Raw genomic sequence first — 22,400 nt, 5'->3', positions numbered from 1 at the left:
TGGGGATTGAAGTCCAAACATCTTAAAGTTGTTGAGGTTGTGAAACACTGTTCCAGTAAACAGATTCAGGATTGCAGCTTCAATTGTATGTGCAAAGACAAACTTGTTTCTGGTTCACAGCATTTCAGTTTCGTGGTGACTTCCCAGATATCATAAGATAAATTCCATATGTAATATAAAGTTCCTGCATATCAAAGCAAGTGTAATAGGAAGTATTATGTAATCTGCTACCAGCAGCTGTGTTTATGGCAGCAGATTGCTATGGCTATAAAAGATTTTAAAAGAGAATGCAATGAATTCATGGAGGATCAGACTATCAATGGCCATTAATACCATTGTGAAACCTCATTTCAAATGATTAACTAGGGGAGAGGTGGTTGTTATTCCTGAAAGTCCACTGAATCAAAGAGTATATATCATTTGCATAATGTCATCATTATGCAAATAACATAAACTGAAGCAGAATTTGGTGTGTTGCATGCAAATTCTGTAAAAACCAAGGTTTTACTGTATAATGAGGTAAACTAGGCCTGAAATATTGGTTGCTGGGAAGCAACTGCAGAAAAAACTCTTTCAGCCTTCAGTCCAAACTTGTACAGGTACTCCTTAACTTACAAAAGTTCATTTAGTGCCTGTTTGAAGTTACAACAGCACTGGAAAAAATGACTTATGACCATTTTTCACACTTATTGTTTGCAGCATCCCCATGGTCATGTGATCAAAATACAGACGCTTAGCAACTGACTCATATTTATGACGGTTACAGTGTCCCGGGGTCATGTGATCCCCTTTTGCGACCTTCAATGGGGAAGCCAGATTCACTGGCTTAACTACCAGTGTTACTAACTTAACTACCGCAGGGGATTAGCAACGGTGGCAAGAAAGGTCATAAAACGGAGAAAAATTCACTTAGCAACTGCCTTTTTTTTAGCAACAGACATTTTGAGGCTCTATTGGGGATGATGATTCAGCAAAGCTCAACTTCTGAAGGATTCTGGCCTTGACTTTTCTTGGGCAAACCACAGCAGCTGTTTAAGAACCTGCTTGAGTTTCTGAACATAAAATATAGCTGGCGAAGAAAAGTTAAGGGGGCCTTTCATTGCCGGTACAGCACTGACACTACAGGTTACAAGGCACTGAAAAAAAGGACTTACAAATGATCCTTGCACTTAAGCCCCACAGTCACAAAATTAAAACTTGGGTGCTTGGCAGCCAGACAGTATATACAAAGTTTGCAGGATCCCAGGGTCGTTTGATTGCCATTTGTGACCTTCCCAGCTGGCTTCCAACAAGCAAAGTCCATAGAGGACGATGGATTCAATTAATGACTGCATGATTCATTTAACAATCGCAGTGATTCCCTTAACAACTGTGGTAAAAACGTCAAAAAAATCAGGCCCGATTCACTTAACAATCACCTTGTTTATCGAGGGAGATTCTGGTTCAAACTGTGGTTATAAGTCGAGGACTACTTGAGTAGGCCTCTCTCCAGGGGAAGGTAGCGGTGTGGCCTAATCAGGAGGACAAACCCTTATTGGAGAAGCCCAGATTAAAGTGATGTCATTCATCAAAGTACCTGAACAACAGATAAGTATACAAGTACTTCTGTTTTGTTTGACTTTACTGATAATAAGCAAATGATACCCAAATCAGTACCCTTTTAACATTTTGTTTAAAGGGTGGGGGAGGGGGGAAGTAGTTCCTCTTAAAGGATGGGGGAGGGGGGAAGTAGTTCCTCTTTTTGGAAGTAAACAGAAAGAAGATTTATATTTCCTGTTTTGCAAATGGATACAAACATAGCTTATTTTCACGTTAGCTTTTAATGAGAAACCTACTGTTTGTATGGTGCTCCTGGTGAGGTTATCATTTTCCTTTTCAAAAAAACAATGTCCTGTTTACTCCCATTGTGTGTTGATTTGCATTCCTTTTTCCCCTGTATTCCAATTTGTTAATTATTAAGATGAGCAACCAAATGAAACTGAAAACTAGCAAACCAGGGAAAAGAAGAAAAGGAGAAAAGTCCACAACATTTCTGGAACTAAGCTAAGTTGAAGCAATGTTCAGAATCAGTGGGCGTATCTGGAATTTGGGCAGTGTTGTGAACATTTATTTATCCAAAAAACAATGGATCAGAATGCTCCCCATCATTGCTGTAGCTCATTAAATCTTTTCTATCATTTTAGTTTAAATACATTTTGTGTCCTCTCAGGTGAATGTGCTTCCCCAAAAAGCAGAGTTGTATCAACCTAGTCACCCTTTAAAATCAGTAACTGGTCCTTCTCCTTGGCTTCCTTTGAGTGCTATCAAGCTGGTCAACACAAAAGACAGGGCCTTTTTCACTGTGGCCCCATCATTGCAAGTTTTAATAAAGCTTACCCCTACATTTTTTTTTCTTGAAAAGATTTTACTGGAACATTGTCTGACTTTAGCTTTAACCAATTCTTCTTTCAATAAAATGCCAGAATATTTGTCACCACTTTATTGTAAGTTTATGAGTAAGCCACCCATAGGGGTAGCATCTCTGTCCTTGAAGGGGGACATACAGGTTGTCCTCAACTTATAACATTGTTTAGTGACTGTTCAAAGTTACAATGGCCCTGAAAAAGGTGACTTATGAACATTTTCCACACTTACAACCATCACAGCAGCCCCATGGTCACATGATCAAAATTCTGATACTTGGCAACTGACTCATAGTTATGACGGTTGCAGTGTCTCGAGGCCATGTGATCCATTTTTGTGATCTTCTGAGTAGCAACGTCAATGGGGAAGCCAGACTCACTCAATAACCATGTTACTAACTTAATTGCAGTGACAAGTTAACAATTATGGTAAGAAAAGGTCGTAAAAATGGGGGCAAAACTCACTTAACAAATGTCTCGCCCAGCAACAGAAATTTTGGGCTCAATTGTGGTTATACGTAAAGGACCACCTGTATACTGCAAATATTTTTAATGAGTAAGTAAAATGTAATCCCAGATCACTCTCAAGTGTCATGCCCCTGTTGGAATCTGATTCCAATGGGGGAGTAGCTGATAGGGAGTGGGAGTGTGGCTCCACTGGCTGTGGAAGAAACTGGGGAAGGGCAAAGTCCAGCTGGGCAGAGCAGGGAAGAGGTAGAGCAAGGCAGGGGGAATTCAGAGGAAGATCCAGGCCCACCCCCTCTTCATCCTAGGGCACACAGGGAGAAACAGAGAAGGGAGCAATGTGAATTGCGTGGCTTACAGGGAGGAAAGGGTCCTGATTCCCTTCATTAGCTGCATCTGGGAACACAGTGTATAAAAAGGGAGGTTGCCCACAGCAACTTGTTGTCGAGGCTTATCTGGGTTCCTGGCATCTTCCCAACTATGTGTGTTTTGCTGGCCTTTCAAGTCTGGAATTCCTTCTCCTGCCCTGTCAAGTTAATTACTGCAATGTGGTTTGTGTGGATTTTTATTTACAGTTTGTAGGTACTTTGTTTTCAGACTGAATTTCCTCCACTTAAAGACTGTTCTTAGGAGAGTTTTTTCTCCACCGAAGGTAACCTGGACATTGGGGGCAAAGTTGGAGGTATTAAAGGGACTTTTCTTACTTATGTGACTGTGTTGCCTTTGTGCTATGCCCCAGGTCATCACACTCAAGTAATTCAATAGCAATGGGCATCCTATTCAATGGGCATCCTATTTAGTTCTGGTAGGGCAATCTAAAATCATATTAGCCTTACTTGCAGCTTCATCACACTGCTAGCTCAAGTTAACCTACTTTTATGACTGAAGTTGAATTGCAGGAATTAGGAGTAGAAGAACAAACAGCACTGAGTGTTAGCATTATCCTTTAGGTGGGGCTGCTTGGAGAATAAAACCTGGCCTCTTCCGCTGGATGAAGAGAGAGAAGCTTCAAGGAACTTGCTTCTCCCTCTTGATTAGAAAGAACAGCTTTCAGTTGCTCTGGAAGGAGGCAGCCCATGTCCCCATCTGTCAACAAAGGAATAAGCACCGCTAATCGATCTTTGATGCAAGAACATGAACGAAGACAGACCATCCAGGCCTGAATAACACAGACCAGCATACTTTTAGTTCATCACTTTTTTCTTGTTATCCTCTATTTTCCTTGCCCTCTTCTGCTGCTCTTTTTTTTTTTTTTTAATGAAGTTTGAGAATTGGGTTTTATTCCCTCAGATTCAGGAGATTAAATTTTTGAAAAATATGGTAATAAATACAGAAAGCAACCAGACATTGTAAGTTTATGAACAGAAATAGGGATAGAAAAAAAAAGAGAAGAGACATAATTTCCTTGCAAAGCACCAGTGAAATGTCCAGTGGCCCAGAGAAAGATCAAACCAAAAAGAAGTGTATTTTCATGCCCTGGTACAGATGATCTCCCTTACTGGTTGGATTCCTTCTTTCTACCAGATGCAGGGATTCGGGTAGTCCTGATTTATAACCCCAACAGGGACTAGAATTTCTACTATTCAGCAAGTAAGTGTTAAGTGACTCAGAGTTGTTAAGCAAATCAGTGCAATTCTTAAGGAAATCACATGACTGTTAAGGAAATTCAGCTTTCTCCCACTGACTTTGCTTGTTGGAAGTCAGCTGAAAATGTCGTAAATGATGATCACATGATACCATGACATTGCAACCGTCATAAATAAATGCCACCTGCCAAGCATTCAAATTTCGTTCACTAATGGTGGGGATACTGCAATGATCATAAGTCCATTTTTTTCAGTGAGCTTGAAGTTGCTAAACAAATGACTGTAAATCAAGGGCTATCTTATCTGTAGATTCCATTCTCTGCAGTCAGTTAAAAGTATCTTAGAATTCAGGGAAAAACTCATCTCAATCTGGTCCAATGCTGTGCTTAGGTTGGATTTACACTGCATACTGTTTTAAGATTTGTTTTAACTTAACTTTATTAATTTATAAATAATACAAGATGGCATACCTAGTACTCCTTCCTCCTCCTATTTTCTCCTATTTCTCCAACAACTCCTCTGTAAGGTAGGTTGGACTGACAGAGAATATACTGGCCCAAGTCACCTAGATGATTTTCATGCCTAAAGCGGGACTAGAACTCATAGTCTCCTGCTAACTGGCTAAAGTCACCCAGCTGGTTTTCATGTCTAAGGTAGGACTAGAACTCACAGTATCTTGGTTTCTATCCTGTTGATACCTTAATCACTAGACCAAAATGGCTCTCCATTAACCACTAAGTCCATGATTTGCTTTGTCATAGTATAATCTCACAGGTTACATTCATCAAAAGCCACAAGCCTGCCAACCACAACAGTTAAGTTTCCAAAATAAACTCCTTTATGGAACAGCACTTTATATTAAATAGTTACAGAATCAGTTTTGGGGTAGTTAAAAGTTGAAGGAAGATTATACTTACTGAAATAATTTATATCCAAGCATTCTATTACTAGGCCTGTAAAGCAGGATCTTGAACCAACACATTCAAAATAACCATAAAAATGCAAATGCAATAATCTTATGGCTTTTAAACAGTTTGAACTACAGATTGAGTAATATACAGATTATTCATTGTGGGTGCTAGTTACCGTCCTGGTTATTAAAAGTTTAAAGGCACACACCAGTACATCTAAATCATGCCAGTTTACATAGGCAATAAGATAAGAAGAAAAACAAATATATGCTAAGAATTATTACTTTCCCTCACTACAGTTTTGGACTTCAAAGAAAGGGTTTTGATATTTTGAGACTTTGGTGTTGGAGAAATCTTCTGAGAATACCATGGATAGCCAAGAAAATAAACCAATGGATCATTGAATAAATCAACTCAGAATTCTCACCTGAAGCACAAACGACCAGGTTCAAATACTTCATGTGAAGACTCAGCTCTCTGGAGAAAGTTCTAATTTTTATATATTTAATTAATTATTTGTTTGCTGCCCATCTCATTGCAAGGCAACTCTGGGTGGCTTACAACATTAAAAGCAATAACATAATGTATGTGTGTGTGTGTGTGTGTGTGTGTGTGTGTGTGTGTGTGTGTGTACATATACATATACATCTATCTATCTATCTATCTATCTATCTATCTATCTATCTATCTATCTATCTATCTATCTTTGGTTATTCGGGTTTTCTCCGTAAAATTGGAAGTATCTTGGCGACGTTTTGTGAAGTCTCATTTATCATCTTCAGGCTTGTGTCTTCGGCTTTGTGCTTACTCCGAGAAGCACAAAGCCGAAGACACAAGCCTGAAGATGACGAATGAGACTTTGTCAAAACGTTGCCAAGATACTTCCAATTTTACGCGGGAGAAAACCCGAATAACCAAAGATCCACATCCAAATACCCGCGAAAACCTCAGAAAATATATGGTCTATCAACCACCTCCAGTGTGATGCTCTCTCATTGGGGGTCCCAAGCCAATTGGCACAGCCAGGTCTTTGGGCTCTGGTAGAAGATCAGAAGGATGGGAGCCAAGCTCACTTCAGGGGGTGAGGCAGTGACGGCGAACCTTTTCAGCACCAAGTGCCGAAATGGGAGCATGCATCAGAAACCAAAAGAACAGCTCCCTGATGCTTGTGCGTGAGTACTGGAAAGTTAGCTTCCTGACATGCACACTGGGGAGCTGCTCTTCCAGTTTCCAGCGCTCCCTTGCGCACGAACAGCAACTGGCTAGCACGTGCAATGAGCGACAAGCTGGCGTGCCTGGAGAGAAGGCTCTGCATGCCACTTCTGGCAGGTGTGGCATAAGTTCGCATCACGAGGGTAAGGTGTTCCAAAGGACAGGAGCCAGGGCAGAAAGGGCTCTTCTCTTGGACTGAATTTTGTCTGAAATGATACAGGGCAGCGTTTCACAAGCTCAGCAACTTTTAACATGTGTGGACTTCAACTCTCAGAATTCTCCAGCCAGCAGGGTAGGAATTGAAGTTGATGCATCTTAAAGTTGCTGAGTCTGAGAAGCACTGGTATAGGGTTTTTTTTTTTTTTTTGTCTGATATGGTATATAGTTTCCTGGCTGGGTAGGGGATTTGCCATGAAGACCTCCCAAGACCTCCCAAGACCTTCCAACTCTTTTGTTCTGCTGTTCTATTACCCTGCTAGCCAGAATACCAATTGACAGGGTCCAGGGTCCAGGGTCCACAGCATTCCTTATCTGCTGGCATGGACAGGGTGCGCCAGTCCCATTATGCTGGGAAAAGAAGGACAACCAATAGAAGGTGGATGGAATCAATTACGATAATAATCGATGCAGTATTGGAAGACTTAACGGGCTGGCTGGGGAGAGATCTACTGGAGAATGTCTATGTGGTCACTAAGAGTTAATATTTATATAGAATGCCAATACAGCACAATCAGGGAATTGGGGATTCTGGGATTTATAGCATTCTGTAAGAAAAGGAAGAGCCTTTTAGTGGTTAAGGCACCAGGCTAGAAATCAGGAGACTTGTGTATTCTAGTCCCACTTAAGGCATGAAAGCCAACTAGGTAATTTTCGGTCAGACACTCCCTCTCAGCCCAACCCGTCTCATAGGGTTTTCTCGTGGGGAAAATAGGAGGAGGAAAGAGTATTATGTATGTTTGTTGCCTTGAGTTATTTACAAAAATAATAAAGGCAGGATGTAAATAAAATAAATAAAAAGCCAAAGGTACAAAAGAATACCGTGTTTCTCACAAAATAAGGCCAGGCCTTTTTTTTTTTATCCCCCCCCAAAATGGCTAGGCTGTCTTTTGGGGGGGGTGACTTAATTCCCCCCCCTTGCATCCTCGGGCGGGCGGCAACAGCTTGGATGTTGACCTCGGTGATGGTGGGGCACTTCGTATCGGGAAACCTTGCGCCACCGTTGCTTTCCCTTCTCCCCGTGCTGCCGGGCGTTTAGAGCAACGCCGCGGCATTTGGCGCAGCCATGCACGGCCAGCCAGGGCTCCTCCCTGCAACCGGAGCCCAGAGTGCTCGTGTTGCCACCTTCCCTTCGCCTTCGAAGACAAATCCAATTCTTTTAAAAACGATGCCCTACTACCGGTATGACAAAGACTCCCCTGCCCAAGAGGGCAGCCCAACCCACGTGGGGAGGCAAATCTCCTGGGGCTGCAGCACAGGATCGGCCACCCCGGAGAAGCACCCATCCGCCATCCCTGCCTGGTGCCGGGCAGAGCGCGAAGAGCTTCGCCTGGGCGCCCAGGGCAGCTGACAGGCAGGCCCTCCTTCCTGGCGGCGGAGCTCTTGCCAAGGCAGCGAGCGCCTCCCCGCCGGACCCTCCACTCATCCCACCAGAGCTGTGCGGGCTGGGCAGAGCCAGGAAAGTGAGCCGCAGGTGCGCGTCCGCCTGCCAAGCAAAAGAGCCGGGCCGACCCGAGCTTGCTTCCTTCCCAAGTCCCTCCAGCCCAAATACGAAGGGGCCACTGGGAGAGGCAGTGATAGCGCCCACCCATCCGTGGACAGGGAGGCAAGGCGACGGCCTGCGCTGCGTCCTCCGACGAGCTGAGCCCCGACGAGTGAGCGCCTCTGCCGGATGCCCATGCTGCTGCAGCGTTTGGAGCTGCCTGCGCGTTTGGAAATGCATGGGGACGGGGACAGGCTGGCCGAGGGATGGAAAGGACGGGCGGCTTCGGGCTCTCTCCGCTGGACCCGCCGGCCAGGGAAGCAGCGCTGCCGTCGCCTCGCCTCCCTGTCTGCGGATGGGTGGGTGCTATCACTGCCTCGGGCAGCCTCTCCTGGTGGCCCCTTCGGGTTCGGGCTGGAGGAACTTGGGAAGGAAGTCAAGCTCAGGTTGGCCCGGCTCTTTCGGTTGGTAGGCAGGCGCGCACCTGCGGCTCGCTTTCCCGGCTCTGCCCAGCCCGCATGGCTCTGGCGCGGCCCTGGCGGGATGAGTGGAGGGTTTGGCGGGGAGGCGCTCGCTGCCTTGGCGAGAGCTCCGCCACCGGGCAGGAGGGCTCGCCTGTCAGCTGCGCTGGGCGCCCCAAGCGAAGCTCTTCGCACTCTACCCGGCGCCAGGCAGGGATGGCGGCTGGGCGCTTCTCCCAGGGTGGGCCGATCCTGCTCTGCGGCCCCGGGAGATTCGCCTCCCCACGTGGGTTGGGCTGCCCTCTCGGGTAGGGGAGTCTTTGTCGTACCGGTAGTAGGGCGTCGTTTTTAAAAGAATTGGCTTTGCCATCGAAGACGAAGGGAAGGAGGTGACAGGAGTGCCTGAAGCCGAATGTCTCAGCTGGGCTCCAGTTGCAGGGAGAAGCCCTGGCTAGCTGCGCATGGCTACGCCAAATGCCGCAGCGTTGCTTTAAATGCTGCGGCAGCACGGGGAAAAGGGAAGGCAACGGTGGTGGAAGGTCTCCCGATACGAAGTGCCCCACCAACGCCGAGGTCAACACAGGCAGCACCATATCTGGGTATGCAACAAAAGTACTTCCTAACAGTCAGCCCCCCGCCATTCCCCCCCATTTCGCATGTTTAATATAGGCCTTAATTTGGGGGGAGGGGCTTAATTTGATTTTATGCCTATAAAGCATGCTGGGACTTCCTATTGGGGGAGGCCGTATTGTTGGAGAAACACGGTAGGTGGTCAGCCTATTGTAGCTACTAAAATAAATGTTATCACATTCTCTGCCTGTCTCCCTCACCTCTAACAAAGAATGCAAAGTATGGGGAAGCAATGAGTTATTGTTTAAGACTGGTTTCCTCTAGATGCATCAGACTCCAGTTCCTAGAATTACACAGAAACTGCTCTCTGCTCTGTCATATATAATCTATCATAGCTAGAGAGCAAAAACATTATGGTTTGTTTTAGGTTTGGAAGAAACTCAAGCGGGGAATTCGATTTTCACTTTGCATCAGTCTAAAGCCATTCGGAAGAGAAAATAAATAAGAGCTTAATCTGAGTCCTAGAAACATTTTTCTTTTTAAATGAAATGAGGTGCTCCTTAAAACGGCTAACGAAAGTACCATTAGTTCTAAATATCATTATGTAATTCTACTTTTACAGAATATATAGTATCCTATTTTGGGGTATAGTTTCCTCTTTTAAGCTTGAAGACCTCACTGTCATTGAACTATTCAGTTTACCTGACGCTTTCCTTTAAAAGCACAACAGTCTTATGAGGTAAGTTGGGCTGATGAGCAGCCTAAAGTCACTGAGTGACCTTCTGCAGTTGATTTCAACCTGGGTCTTGCTGGTGCCAATGCAACATTTCATCTGTCAAGAATAGGGTCAGATAATGGTACTAAGGTATTTAATTTTTGATTGACAATATGAGATCATATGCAATGTAATTGTAATTGAAGACTATGAAATGGAAGCACAAAACAATTTGTAAACCAACCGGCACACTGTATGTACACCTATGGAAGATAGCTTGATGTTTTTATGTTTTGTTTGTTTATGTTTGTTTTTAAAAAACCAATAAAATTTATATATATATATATATATATATATATATATATATATATATATATATATATATATATATATATATATATATATATATATATAATCACATACATACATACATACATACATACATACATACATACATACATACATATATATATATATATATAATAGGGTCAGAGTAAAAACAAAATTTAATTTGAAGAGAATTAGATATATTTTCTAATTTGCAATAGCTAGCCAATTTTTGCTGATATCAGAAAAGTTAGGCTGGTCAGTTTATTATTATATTATAGTTTTTATATGTATAGCTCAAAGTGACAAACATATATCTAATACTTCTGCCTCTTGTTTTTGCCACAACAACCCTGCGAGGTAGGTTGAGCTGAGAGAAAATACCTTAAGACAGTTGACTACAAAGTGTGATGGGAAAAGGCAAGAGATGTGCCTTTCTGTTTTGAGCTTGTTGAAGTGCCTTTATTTTACAGAATAAAATCACAATGGTGATTGGGCCCTTAGTCAAGCTCAACTTGCAAGGCTGTTGTTATGAATAAAAAGGAAGAGGAAGCTCATGCCTGCCATTACAAACTCTACCATACAGTAAAAAACATTCTATAATGAAATATGTTAAAATGGGTTCAGAGAAGCCCTTCCTTGGAAAGAAATGAGTAAAAAAAGAGACTTGGGTTTTCTCCCCTCCCCCCACCTGATAGATGAAAGGAAAAAAAAGGATGTGCTTCTCCCAAATCTCTCTCTCTCCTTAAATAATACTGTAACTTCATAAGTTTTCTTTTAAGAAAAAAACATGAAGTGTTCAAATCTGAGAATTCCAACCTGCATTACACTACAAATTGGTACAATCCAGGATGCTATTGGTTAATGGCTGTATCCAGCAGAATTGATTGGTAAAGCAGCAGTTCCTGGCTATACCACATCAGACTGATGGTGGGAGCTGAAATGTTTCAATGCACTTTCCCAGGCTGGATGGACACAGATTCTCTACAGAGAGCTCTAGTGTGCCAGAGAAAGGATCACCCTTGGCTTAATTCTGAATGAACAAGGAGTTGTTTTTCATGAAGGAACTGCAGAACTATCTCGACAGGTGGCAGCACTGTGTCAATTTAGTCTTGATGGAGAATCTAAAGGAGTACAAGCTTATAAACTGGTTATACTAGGATGGAACACCACTAGGAAATCTCAGAGCTGTAGGCTAGATTGTAAAAAACAACAACAAAACTACCACCTCTCAGAAGACAAAGGCAAATCACTTTCAGAATCCAATAGTTACCAATGATCAAAAAGTGTCTACTGCACTTTACTATAGAAATATGCAGTTGTTAACAGAAGTAGCCTAAGTCAGGAGTCTATTTTTCAATTGCATCTGTCCAGGTCATAGAATAATTATTCTGTCCCTAGAGCAATTATGTTATTGCAAAGCACAAGGGAGAATAACAACTCTATTGGCAAGGCTATCACATCTGTAACATCAGAGTTAAGCATTCCATCACAAGCTTAACAATTTCATCCAAGAAACTGAGCGAGGCAGCCTAGTAAAGAACTATCGATAATAAAATGCTGTTTGAGACACTGATTTGAAAAGTTAAAGAAAATAGCTGGAAAAAAAGTTAGCAGTACTACCCGGCTCCTAGAAAAGCAGAGTCCAACTTCTGCATTCCTTTTGGCATGTGTTTTCAAGGATTTGCAATGTGTTAAGCTAGGATATAAAAGGCTGCTGTGCTGAGGTCTGAAATGCAATATTTTTAGACAAGGAGGATTTAAAGGTTATTGGTGACATTAAAAAAAAAACCTTTGGGATGGTTTCCCCTTTCCTAGAACACCAAAGATTAAGAACACAATGAAAAAAGGGAGTTCCGTTTGTCCATCAGCAGAAAAGAACTGTTTTTTTAAAAAACCCACAATTCTGTTGTACTGTACGCATAATACCCAATTGAGTAATTCAAAAGAAGCTGTAAACAAGTTAGCAGTGGTAACATTACACAGCAAACCACATCAACTGCCAAGCCACAAATCAAAGGGAAATTTCAACCCAGTGAACTTTTTATTAGAGATAAAGGACAATAATGAAATTCAATTGCAAACACCCCCCTTTAACCAGGCAGATTGAGATGGAAAGAAAGGGTTTGGGGGGGCGTGGGGGGAAAAAGATTATCTTTGCATTTTTAATTTGCAATTTAGTTTCAACATGAATATGCACGCTCGTTTTATTATCAGCCTTCCCTAGGGCCATTAGGGGTGTGTCGTTATTAAAAATGGTTTTTTGAAGGGGGTTCTTCTCAGCATACTTAAAAGGCTACAGTCAAGAGGCAAAAACTGAGTTCAGAAATGGTTTTTCTCAACTCCATCTAGTCTAACTGCACGAAATAAGCAGAGGTGGGTGAAGAAACCTATCTTTCTATTTACTATGCTATTTGCAAGTCAAATTATTTGTATGGGGGTGGGGGAGGAAGAAATCCAGTGATTGAAGTCACCGGTCCAAAAAACATTTTTATTTTGTTCTTTCTGCTTGTTCATATACATATATTCATTTAGCTAATCCAGATCTCTTGACTTCCTCCAAAAGAACATTATGCAAAAAGAGAAAAAAAATAAGGCAATGTTGCAGAGAATATAACAACCCCCCCCCCTATTTATCAATAAATCCTATTCCCCAAAACCCGACATGATTTTAACTGATAGGAATAAAATATGCAACCCACAAATATCTCTCGTTTTTGCCCCCTCCCGTTCTTATTGCTGTTCTTTGTTGTCCTGGGCGCTGATCCTCTCTTGAGTTGTTGTTGTTTACCTCCTTATTAATATTATTATTATTATTCCTTTTTAAAGATGACTTTGGAAATTTATGGAACAGCGAGCCCCCAATCCTAAAGCTAGTTTCCTTCAGCAACATCTTTTAAAGGAGAATTAAAAAATCGACTCCACTGGAGGGGGGGGAAGGGAAGAAGGGGGCGTGTTTGTGCAGAAACTCAGTCTCTATTGAAAAGATACTAGAAAATGAAAGAAACCATTGAGAGCTCTAAGCAAGAGGCTGGGTACGAGATACCTATGTGGAGACACATCCACACACAAGTGTGTTAAAGGGGGGTCACCTCCTTAAAACTAAACCCTCTGTAACACCCCCCAAAAAAAAAAAAAACAACCCTTGGTGCCTGCGAGTGATTATTTTTTTAAAGGCTTTCTGTGTCGCTTCCTTTGCAGGGCAATTTTCCTTTGCTTCTCACATTTTTATCAATTCTGTGTCAACAATTAATTTGTTGGTTCTCTAGCCGGCTTACCTGGTCTTGGAGGAGAGGAACGCCAGTTTGATCAATCCATAGGTAAACAATTGGATGCTGTCTTTCGCTATGCTCGCTACTTTCAAGCGGTGCTCTAAAATGTGCAATTCCATCTTTTTTTTCTTTCTCATTTGTAGTTCATCTGTTTCGATTCTCCGCTTTCTTGTGGGCTGTTTCTCTTTCTCTCTCTCTCTCTCTCGCCCCCCTCCCCTTACTCAACCAGAGTATTTTTCCACTGTCTTTCCTTTTTACGTTTTCCAGCGCAGGCAGAGAGAAGCAGTGGGGGGAAGGCTAATAATGACTTTAGGAAGGGGGTGGAATATGGTATTTATTATTAAAAAGAAAGAAACGGGGGAAAATATAGGAAAAGGTGTTATTGCTAAATCCAGAAGTAGAAGGAATGAGGAAAGAAAAGAAGCAAAGGAGAGAAAAAAAAATAAGGAGTGGGGGGGAGCAGAAGCTGGGAAGAGAGTTGGGAGCTCGAGAGTGCAGAAAAGCTGCTGCTGTTTCAGAATGTAACAAACAACTTGCCAGTCAAACGAACCCCCAATGGGCATGCGCATAGAGCGGAGCTTCGTGGGAAATGTAGTTCGAGGGGCGGAGCGCTGCTAAGTTTTTTTTCCTTCCTTCTTTAAATAAGCAAATTGAAAAAGAGGGCGGTTGCTTCTCAAAATAAAAGGATACATATATTTCTCTGTTGTTGTTTTTGCTGAGCCAATTGTCTCACTTTCCTGATTTGTTTTAAAAAATTACTAAAAGTAATACATAATTAAGTGCAACTTTAGTGCCTGAATTTTGTGAAGAGGGGAAAATTAGAGTAGCAGTAGCTCCTGATAATGATAATGTGTTTCTGTGCAACTTAACTCAGGAGTAAGCCCCACTGTGTTCAGTTAAATTTACTCCCAGGTAAGTATAAAACTACATATCGTGATTGTTATTTTTATTTTCTAAAAGTATTGCTGAACCTAACTTATCTGAAAGTCTTTGTTATTAAGCATTGCTTTCTAATTCTGGGGAAAATAAGCTTATTTGTAGGTCAATAAATAATATTTTGGCCATAACTCAAATGATTTAAAAATATATGGAACATACTTGAAAGCCATTAGTTACAGTAACAATGCAAATTATACATCCAGGCCATGTATGAGGTAATGCGAGCAAAATTTAAAATGAAATCGAGTTGAATTAATAATAGCAATAGCAATATAGCACTTACTTATATTTTGCTCCATAGTGTTTTACAACACTCCCTCTGAGCAGTAAGAACAGAATTAGAAGGGACCTTGGAAGTTTGCTAGTCCAATCCTCTGCTCAGGCACAAAACCCTATACCAAGGATCTTCAAACTTGACAGCTTTAAGACTTGTGGACTTCAACTCCCAGAATTCCTCCTCCAATCATGTTAGCTCAGGAATTCTGAGAGTTGAAGTCCACAAGTATTAAACTTGCCAAGTTTGAAGGCCCTTGCCCTATACCAGGGGTCCCCAAACTTGGCAACTTTAAGACTTGTAGATTTCAGTTCCCAGAATTCTCCAGCCAGCTATGGAGAATCCTGGGAGTTGAAGTCCACAAGACTTAAAGTTGCCAAGTTTGGAGACCTAAGCCCTATACAAATGGCTGTCCAATCTCTTCTTAAAAACCTCCAGTGATGAACCACCCATAACTGCTTAAGGCTAACTGTTCCACTAGTTAATTGTTCTCACTGAGGAAATTTCTCCTTAGTTTTAAGTTGCTTCTCTCCTTGATCAGTTTCCACCCATTGCTTCTTGTCCTGCCCTCAGGGGCTTTGGAGAATAGTTTGACTCCTACTTCTTTGTGGCAGCCCCTGAGATATTGGAACTCTGCTATCATGTCACCCCTAGTCCTTCTTTTCATTAAACTAGACATACCCAGTTCCAGCAACCATTCTTCAGATTGGATTGCTGTTTGTCAGAAACGGTGTAGGGCAGGCCTGTCAAACTCCTGGCCCACAGGCCGGATGTGTCACGTGCTGGCCACACCCACACCTGGTTTAGCGAAGGGGGGGTATCCTGATATGTCACGTGATGCTGCTGTGATGACATGAGTGCAGGGTCTCCTGCTTGTGGTGGGTGAGTTGGACTAGATGACCTACAAGGTCCCTTCCAACTCTGTTAATCTATAATCTGTAATGTTTTAGCCCCCTAATCATCTGTGTTGCTTTTCTCTGCACACTTTCTAGAGTCTCAATATCTTTTTTATATAATGGTAAACCATTCCTGTGTTTTTACCAAGGAAGCACATTGGTAGATGCTAGAGTACTCATCTCTAATGATCTAAGTGCTAGAGCCCACTGTAACTACATAGCCAAAAAGGCGTTAAGAGTTGTTAACCTAATCTTACGTAGCTTTTTCTCTGGTAATATTACACTAATAACTAGAGCATACAAAACATTTGCTAAACCAATACTCAAATACAGCTCATCAGTCTGGAACCCACATTACGTATCTGATATTAACACAGTTGAGAAAGTCCAGAAATATTTCACAAGAAGAGTTCTCCACTCCTCCACTTGTTGCAGAATACCTTATGCCACCAGACTCGAAATTCTAGACCTAGAAAACCTAGAACTACGCCGCCTTCGGTCCGATCTAAGTATGGTATATAAAATCATATATTGCAATGTCCTATCTGTCAATGAATATTTCAGCTTCAACCGTAACAACACAAGAGCAAACAATAGATACAAACTCAAGGTTAATCGCACCAAACTTGATTGCAGGAAATACGACTTCAGCAACAGAGTGGTCAATGTCTGAAATACTCTACCTGACTCTGTGGTTTTTTCCCCAAACCCCAAAAACTTTAACCTTAGACTGTCTACTATTGACCTCACCCCTTTCCTAAGAGGTCTATAGGGGGCGTGCATAAGCGGACCATCGTGCCTACCGTCCCTGTCCTATTGTTTCTTTTATATATATTTTTATTTTTCTTATATGTATCCATGTATTCATAACTATGTTTTTACTTATACCTATTACCTTGTAAGTAATTGACAAATAAAAATATAAAAAAAGAATGCTGGATGATGGGCCTCTCAGGCCAGCTAACACTCAACATTGCTACTGAGGAAGAGCTTGAGGATGTTTTGTAGTAGTGATGATGTTTATGACATGGGTAGATTAAAGCTCTTGGGATGTCTAGTTGCTGATGTTGTCATGCAGGGAAAAAAAATCAGAAGCTGCAAAGAGAATTACAGTGGGGACATGTGATGTAAGCAGCATGAAGATGGGAAAACTCAACACAATCAAAGACAAAATGAGTCAGCTATAGAATGGAATGGAATAGAATAACAGAGCTGGAAGGGACCTTGGAGGTCTTCTAGTCCAACCCCCTGCTTAGGCAGGAAACTGTTGTGGTTCGCCAGCAGCCGGTGCAGCCAGCAGCAGAATCGGACAGTGAGGAATAAAGGGAACCAGTCAGGGAGTCTGGAGAGGATTCGAACAAGGGTCCTACATCCGATGCAGGGAGCCTTTGGAGTCTGGCAGCAGTGAAGCAGAGGACCCCAGGGAGCCTGTTCCTAGTGCATGTGTGCCCAGAGCTGCTAGAAGGTGAGAGCAGCTGAAACAGAAGGGGCGACTCGGAAGTAAGGCTGGGAGGTGATTGCCCCTCCCATAAGGGATAAAAGTCAGACCTCAATGATGAAATCTTTGCAGGAAGCACAATAGTTCAATAGATTCCGAGTTCTCCTTGAAGCTCTGTATACTCTGGTTGTTGTTTTTCTGCTACTTCAGTTGGTTTCTGTTATAATTATTTGGATACTTCTGTTTTGGGCAACATTCCACAGCACTAAAAGGTGTGTTCTTATCTTGGGGAACTGTTTATAATTAGTTCTGGCTGGGAATGAAAGTAATTCCCAGCATTGCAATAAAATAGGTTTTGCTTTTAAAACAAGTTTGTGTTTAATTCCGTTTGACGAAGCTTGGGTCAGAACAGAAACCCTAAATTGAGATGGACTGGGATTGGATACAAGTCAGAAGACCATATTGTATATTAGGGCATGAAAAAAAAAGAAATAAATGATGCTGCCTTTTCTGTCAGCTTTTGGCTATAGAGGTAGTCCTCGACTTACATCAGTTCATTTAGTGACTGTTCAATGTTATAACAGTGCTGGATCCCCAGGGTCATGTGGTCAAAATTCAGGCATTTGACCACTGACTCACATTTATGATGGTTGTAGTGTCCCTGGGGCCATGCGATCCCCTTTTGCGACCTTGTGACAAAGCAAAGTCAATGGGGAAGCCAGATTCATTTAACGACCATGTTACTGACTTAACAACTGCAGGGATTTACTTAGCAACTATGGCAAGAAAGGTCATAAAATGGGGCAAAACTTCCTTACAATGACAGTATCTCAATTAGCAACAGAAAATTTGGGGCTCAACTGTAGTCATTAATCGAGGACTACCTGTAGTCGGTCAGTGATCAAGTAAAATCATCTATACTGTGAAAATATTTACAGACCCCTCACATCCCGGACATAAACTGTTTCAACTCCTTCCCTCAAAACGACGCTATAGAGCACTGCACACCAGAACAACTAGACACAAGGACAGTTTTTCCCCGAACACCATCTCTCTGCTAAACAAATAATTCTATTTACAAAGTGTGCACTACTATTAGTATTCTTCTTCTTATCACTCCTTATCACCCATCCCCTCCCACTTGTGACTGTAGGACTGTAACTTTGTCACTTGTATCCTTATGATTTATATTGACTGTTTCCTAGTATGATTTGATTGCTGATTGTACCCTATGACTATCATTAAGTGTTGTACGTTATGATTCTTGATTCTTAATGAATGTATCTTTTCTTTTATGTATACTAAGAGTATTTACACCAAGAAAAATTCCCTGTGTGTCCAATCACACTTGGCCAATAAAGTATTCTATGTCTATGTCTAGACTCCACGGACGGCCCTTTAAGATTGTCCAGGTTTATTCCCCGACTGCTGACGCAGAAGAAGAGGTTGATGAGTTTTATGGTCAAGTTCAATCTGAAATCATCAGAGCATGTAAGCAAGATGTTCTGCTTGTGGTTGGAGACAAGAATGCCAGAACTGGAAATATTAAGGAAGAATTTGAATTGAATTGAATTCTTTATTGGCCAAGTGAGATTGGACACACAAGGAATTTGTCTTGGTGTAAATACTCTCAGTATACTTAAAAGAAAAGATACATTCGTAAAGAATCAAGAATCATAACATGCAACACTTAACGACAGTCATAGGGTACAATCAGCAATCAAATGTACTGTAGTTGGACTGTGTAGTCCAGGAAATGCAGCAGAGGAACAATATATCATCTCCTGCCAATCTAATTATATTACTAACAAGAGTTATTCAACTAACTAAACGTTACCTCTATAGGTGAGCATCACCAGAGAGAGTACACTGAAATCAAACTGGCAGCAGGTGTCCCCAACTTACGACCACAATTGGAATTTCTGTTGCCAAGCAAAGGCAGTTGTTAAAGTGAGCCGCACCCAATTTTACAATCTTTTTTTTTTTGCCATGGCTGTTCACTGAATCACTGCAGTTGTTAAGTGAATAATGTGGTCACTAAGCAAATCTAGCTTCCCCCATTGATTTTACTCTAAAACTGGATCGGGAAAGTCGCAAGTGATGACCCTGGGATGTTGCAACAGTTGTAAAAACATGCCGGTTGCCAAGTGCCCACATTTTGATTATCTGATGGTGAGGAATACCGCAAGGGTTGTAAGTGTGAGGACTGGTGGTAAGTCCTTTTTTTTCTATGCTGTTGTAACTCTGAAGAGTCCTTGGTGCTTTCTAGTGAACTCGCAAGATTAGTTTCTCTCACCATGTACATGTATACATCCAAACTACTGTGTTGTTTCTCTGTGTCATATAATATATGTAGGTATATACATAATTTTTATTTATTTATTTAGTCATGTTTATATAGTGTATATTAGAGTGGTAGAGACGCTTTGAGAGCAACAAAATTCATTTTAATATATGCCGATTAGTGTACATTCAACGTGACAATAAAACTACGATTCTTCTTCTCCTCCTCCTCCTCCTCCTCCCTCTCCACCTCTTTTTCTTCTTCTCCTCCCCCTCTCCCTCCCTCCTCCTCCTCTCCTCCTCCTTGTCCTCCTCCACCACCTCTTTTTCTTCTTCCCCTCCTCCCCCTTCCCCTCCCTCCTCCCTTTCCTCCTCTCTCCTCCTCCTCTCCTTCTCCTTCCTTCTTGCTTTTTTTCTTGCAAACAAGTAACATCATCCTAGACTAGTATCAGAGGTGGAATTCAGCAGGTTCTGACCAGTTCTGGAGAACCGGTAGCGGAAATTTTGAGTAGTTCAGAGAACCGGCAAATACCGCCTCTGCACTGCCCCCATCTATTCTCTGCCTCCCAAGTCCCCAGCTGATCAGCTGGGTCTTCTGTGGTTGCCCTGCACAGGAGAACAGAACTGGAAAGCAGGTTAGAGGAGTGGGGAAGGAATGGGGATTTTGCAGTATCCTTCCCCTGCCACACCCACCAAGACATGCCCACAAAACCAGTAGTAAATTTTTTTGAATCCCACTACTGCCATATATACACTTTTCATCACCAAGAACTGCTTTGAAGCCTCCAAACTTCATTGATAGGAATCAGAGGAACCGTAGAATCAAATCAATGAAATTGTTAAGGATGAATGTGAAAATAGATGGCAGAGACCAAGAACAAGAAAAAGTAAACTAGATGTCAGAGCACACGGTGGAAATTTGCCAAAAGGAAAAGGGTTGGAAGCCAAGAAAGATAACAATCTCAGAAAGAAACTTAACAAAGACTTTCGGAGAGCTGTTAGAGAGAAGAAACAGTATTACAAGGGTATCTGAAAAGATATTAAAGGCATGGAAAAGCAAGGAAAATCTCCCCCAAGATTTCTGAATTCAGAAGGCAGTTCTAACCCTCAAATTGGTATACTGGATGCCAGTGGATAGATAATAATTGATTTCAGGAAGATCAAACAAAGATGGAAAGAGTGTGCTCTGAGTACATTATACAGTGGAGATATTGTCTCTTTTTACAATCCTGCAATCCCTTAATTTGGGATAGAGTTGGGGTGACTGGATGGAGCTGAGCATTAACTGGCCGGATGCCCTTCCTGATGCCGTGCAAGAGTTCGCAGCAGTTATTTTTTTCCTTCAGCCTTAGGAGAGAAATATTTGCCACTACCTAGGTTTGAACTCTCAACCTTCTGAGTGGGAGGCAAGCGTCTTCACTACTACGCTGCTATATAGTGGAGATATCAACACCCAAGATACAATTCCCTACTTAAAAGAATCTTTAGTATTAGAAGATAACGTTAGATTAACAATACAATCAATACCAGATCAGAAGGCTAGAGGAATTTATGGAAATATGTACAGGAATATAGCAAGCAAGATAAGCAGCAGCTGTGAAATTTCTAACCTGTCATGTCAGCAAGTCTGGAGAATGATGTATTGGCCAACAGATTGGAAGAGGTCAATCTACATACCAATACCAACGAAACACGATTTAACAGAGTGCAATTTCATTGTATCATATCCTTAAATCCATATTCTAGTACAGGGGTCCCCAGCCAGAAACTGGGCCATGCAAAGAAGTGAAGCCCCATCCATGGAATTTAGGCAGCCCACAAAACCAGGGCTGTGTGCGCATGTAATAAACCTTAAGCTGTGCCGCCCGGACAGCTGATGAGCACTGTGCGCAGGTGCGCAGAGTTTCAAAAGCCACTTTTTAACTACTTTTTCAACTTCAGCTGTGCCGCACAAAACAGCTGAGGTTTAAAAAACAGGAAATAAAGGACAGATAAGAGCCCAGGTGGACCAAAAAAGCAGCAGACACAGAACTGGTTCAGTGTCTGCTGCTCTTCAGAGCTACAGGTTCTATAGAGCCGGGCAGAATTGGTAGCATCCCACCCCTGGTTGGTGGCCACTGCTCTAGCAAAATAAAACTTCAGATCCTCCAATGCAGCCCTACACGGAAGAAGAGATGTCCAAGCTGACTTTCCAAAAAGGCCAAGGAATATGAGACTGTATTATGCACACCATCTGGATGACTGGGAAAGCAAACGAATACTAAAAAAAGAATACTCAATATGTGGTTCAATGAGCATAGAAAAGCCTTTGATTGCATCAGTCATGTCATGTTGTGGTATATGCTTAGGAAATGGGAATCCCAGAATATTTCATCGTCATGCAAAAACCTATACAGGTAGTCCTCGACTTACATCAATTCATTTAGTGACCGTTCAAAGTTACAATGGTACTGAAAAAGGTGACTTATGACCATTTTTCACAATTACGATCTTGGTCACGTGATCAAAATTCAGATGCTTGGCAACCGACCCATATTTATGACGCTTGCAGTGTCCTGGGGGCCATGTGATTCTCCTTTTGCAACCTTCTGACAAGTAAAGTAAATGGGGAAGCCAGATTCACTTAACAACCCTGTTACTAACTTAACCACTGCCGTGATTCGCTTAACAACTGTGGCAAGAAAGGGCATAAAATGGGCAACATTCACTTAGCAACTTCCTTAATTAGCAACAGAAATTTTGGGATCCGTTATGATTGTAAGTTGAGGACTACCTGTTCACAGAAGATGGCAACTTCAAATCTCAACAAATAAATGTTCTGTCCTACATATTGGCCAAAGGAATCAGAAAATAAAATACAGGCTGAATAGTCAAGACCTTTTTGATGATCCAAACTCTGTCAAGGATCTTGGAGTACTCATCTCTAATGATCTAAGTGCTAGAGCCCACT

At 42.0% G+C, this 22,400-nt stretch overlaps 1 protein-coding gene across 1 annotated transcript in view; it reads right to left on the bottom strand.

Moving 5' to 3' along the window:
- The window catches only part of CASTOR2 (cytosolic arginine sensor for mTORC1 subunit 2), a 103,818-nt gene extending 89,635 nt beyond the window's left edge, over window positions 1–14,183 (bottom strand). The window contains exon 1 of the mRNA XM_026672359.2: window positions 13,627–14,183. Coding sequence (XP_026528144.1) covers window positions 13,627–13,757 — 131 coding nt within the window. The 5' untranslated portion in view covers window positions 13,758–14,183. The remainder of the gene's footprint in view (window positions 1–13,626) is intronic.
- Window positions 14,184–22,400: the final 8,217 nt, after the last annotated feature.

The sequence above is a fragment of the Notechis scutatus genome, chromosome 1, assembly GCF_049901735.1.
Source record: "Notechis scutatus isolate UNSWTSFEM ecotype Mainland chromosome 1, rNotScu1.2, whole genome shotgun sequence".
NCBI lineage: Eukaryota > Metazoa > Chordata > Lepidosauria > Squamata > Elapidae > Notechis > Notechis scutatus.
This window is presented reverse-complemented; position numbering and strand designations above follow the sequence as displayed.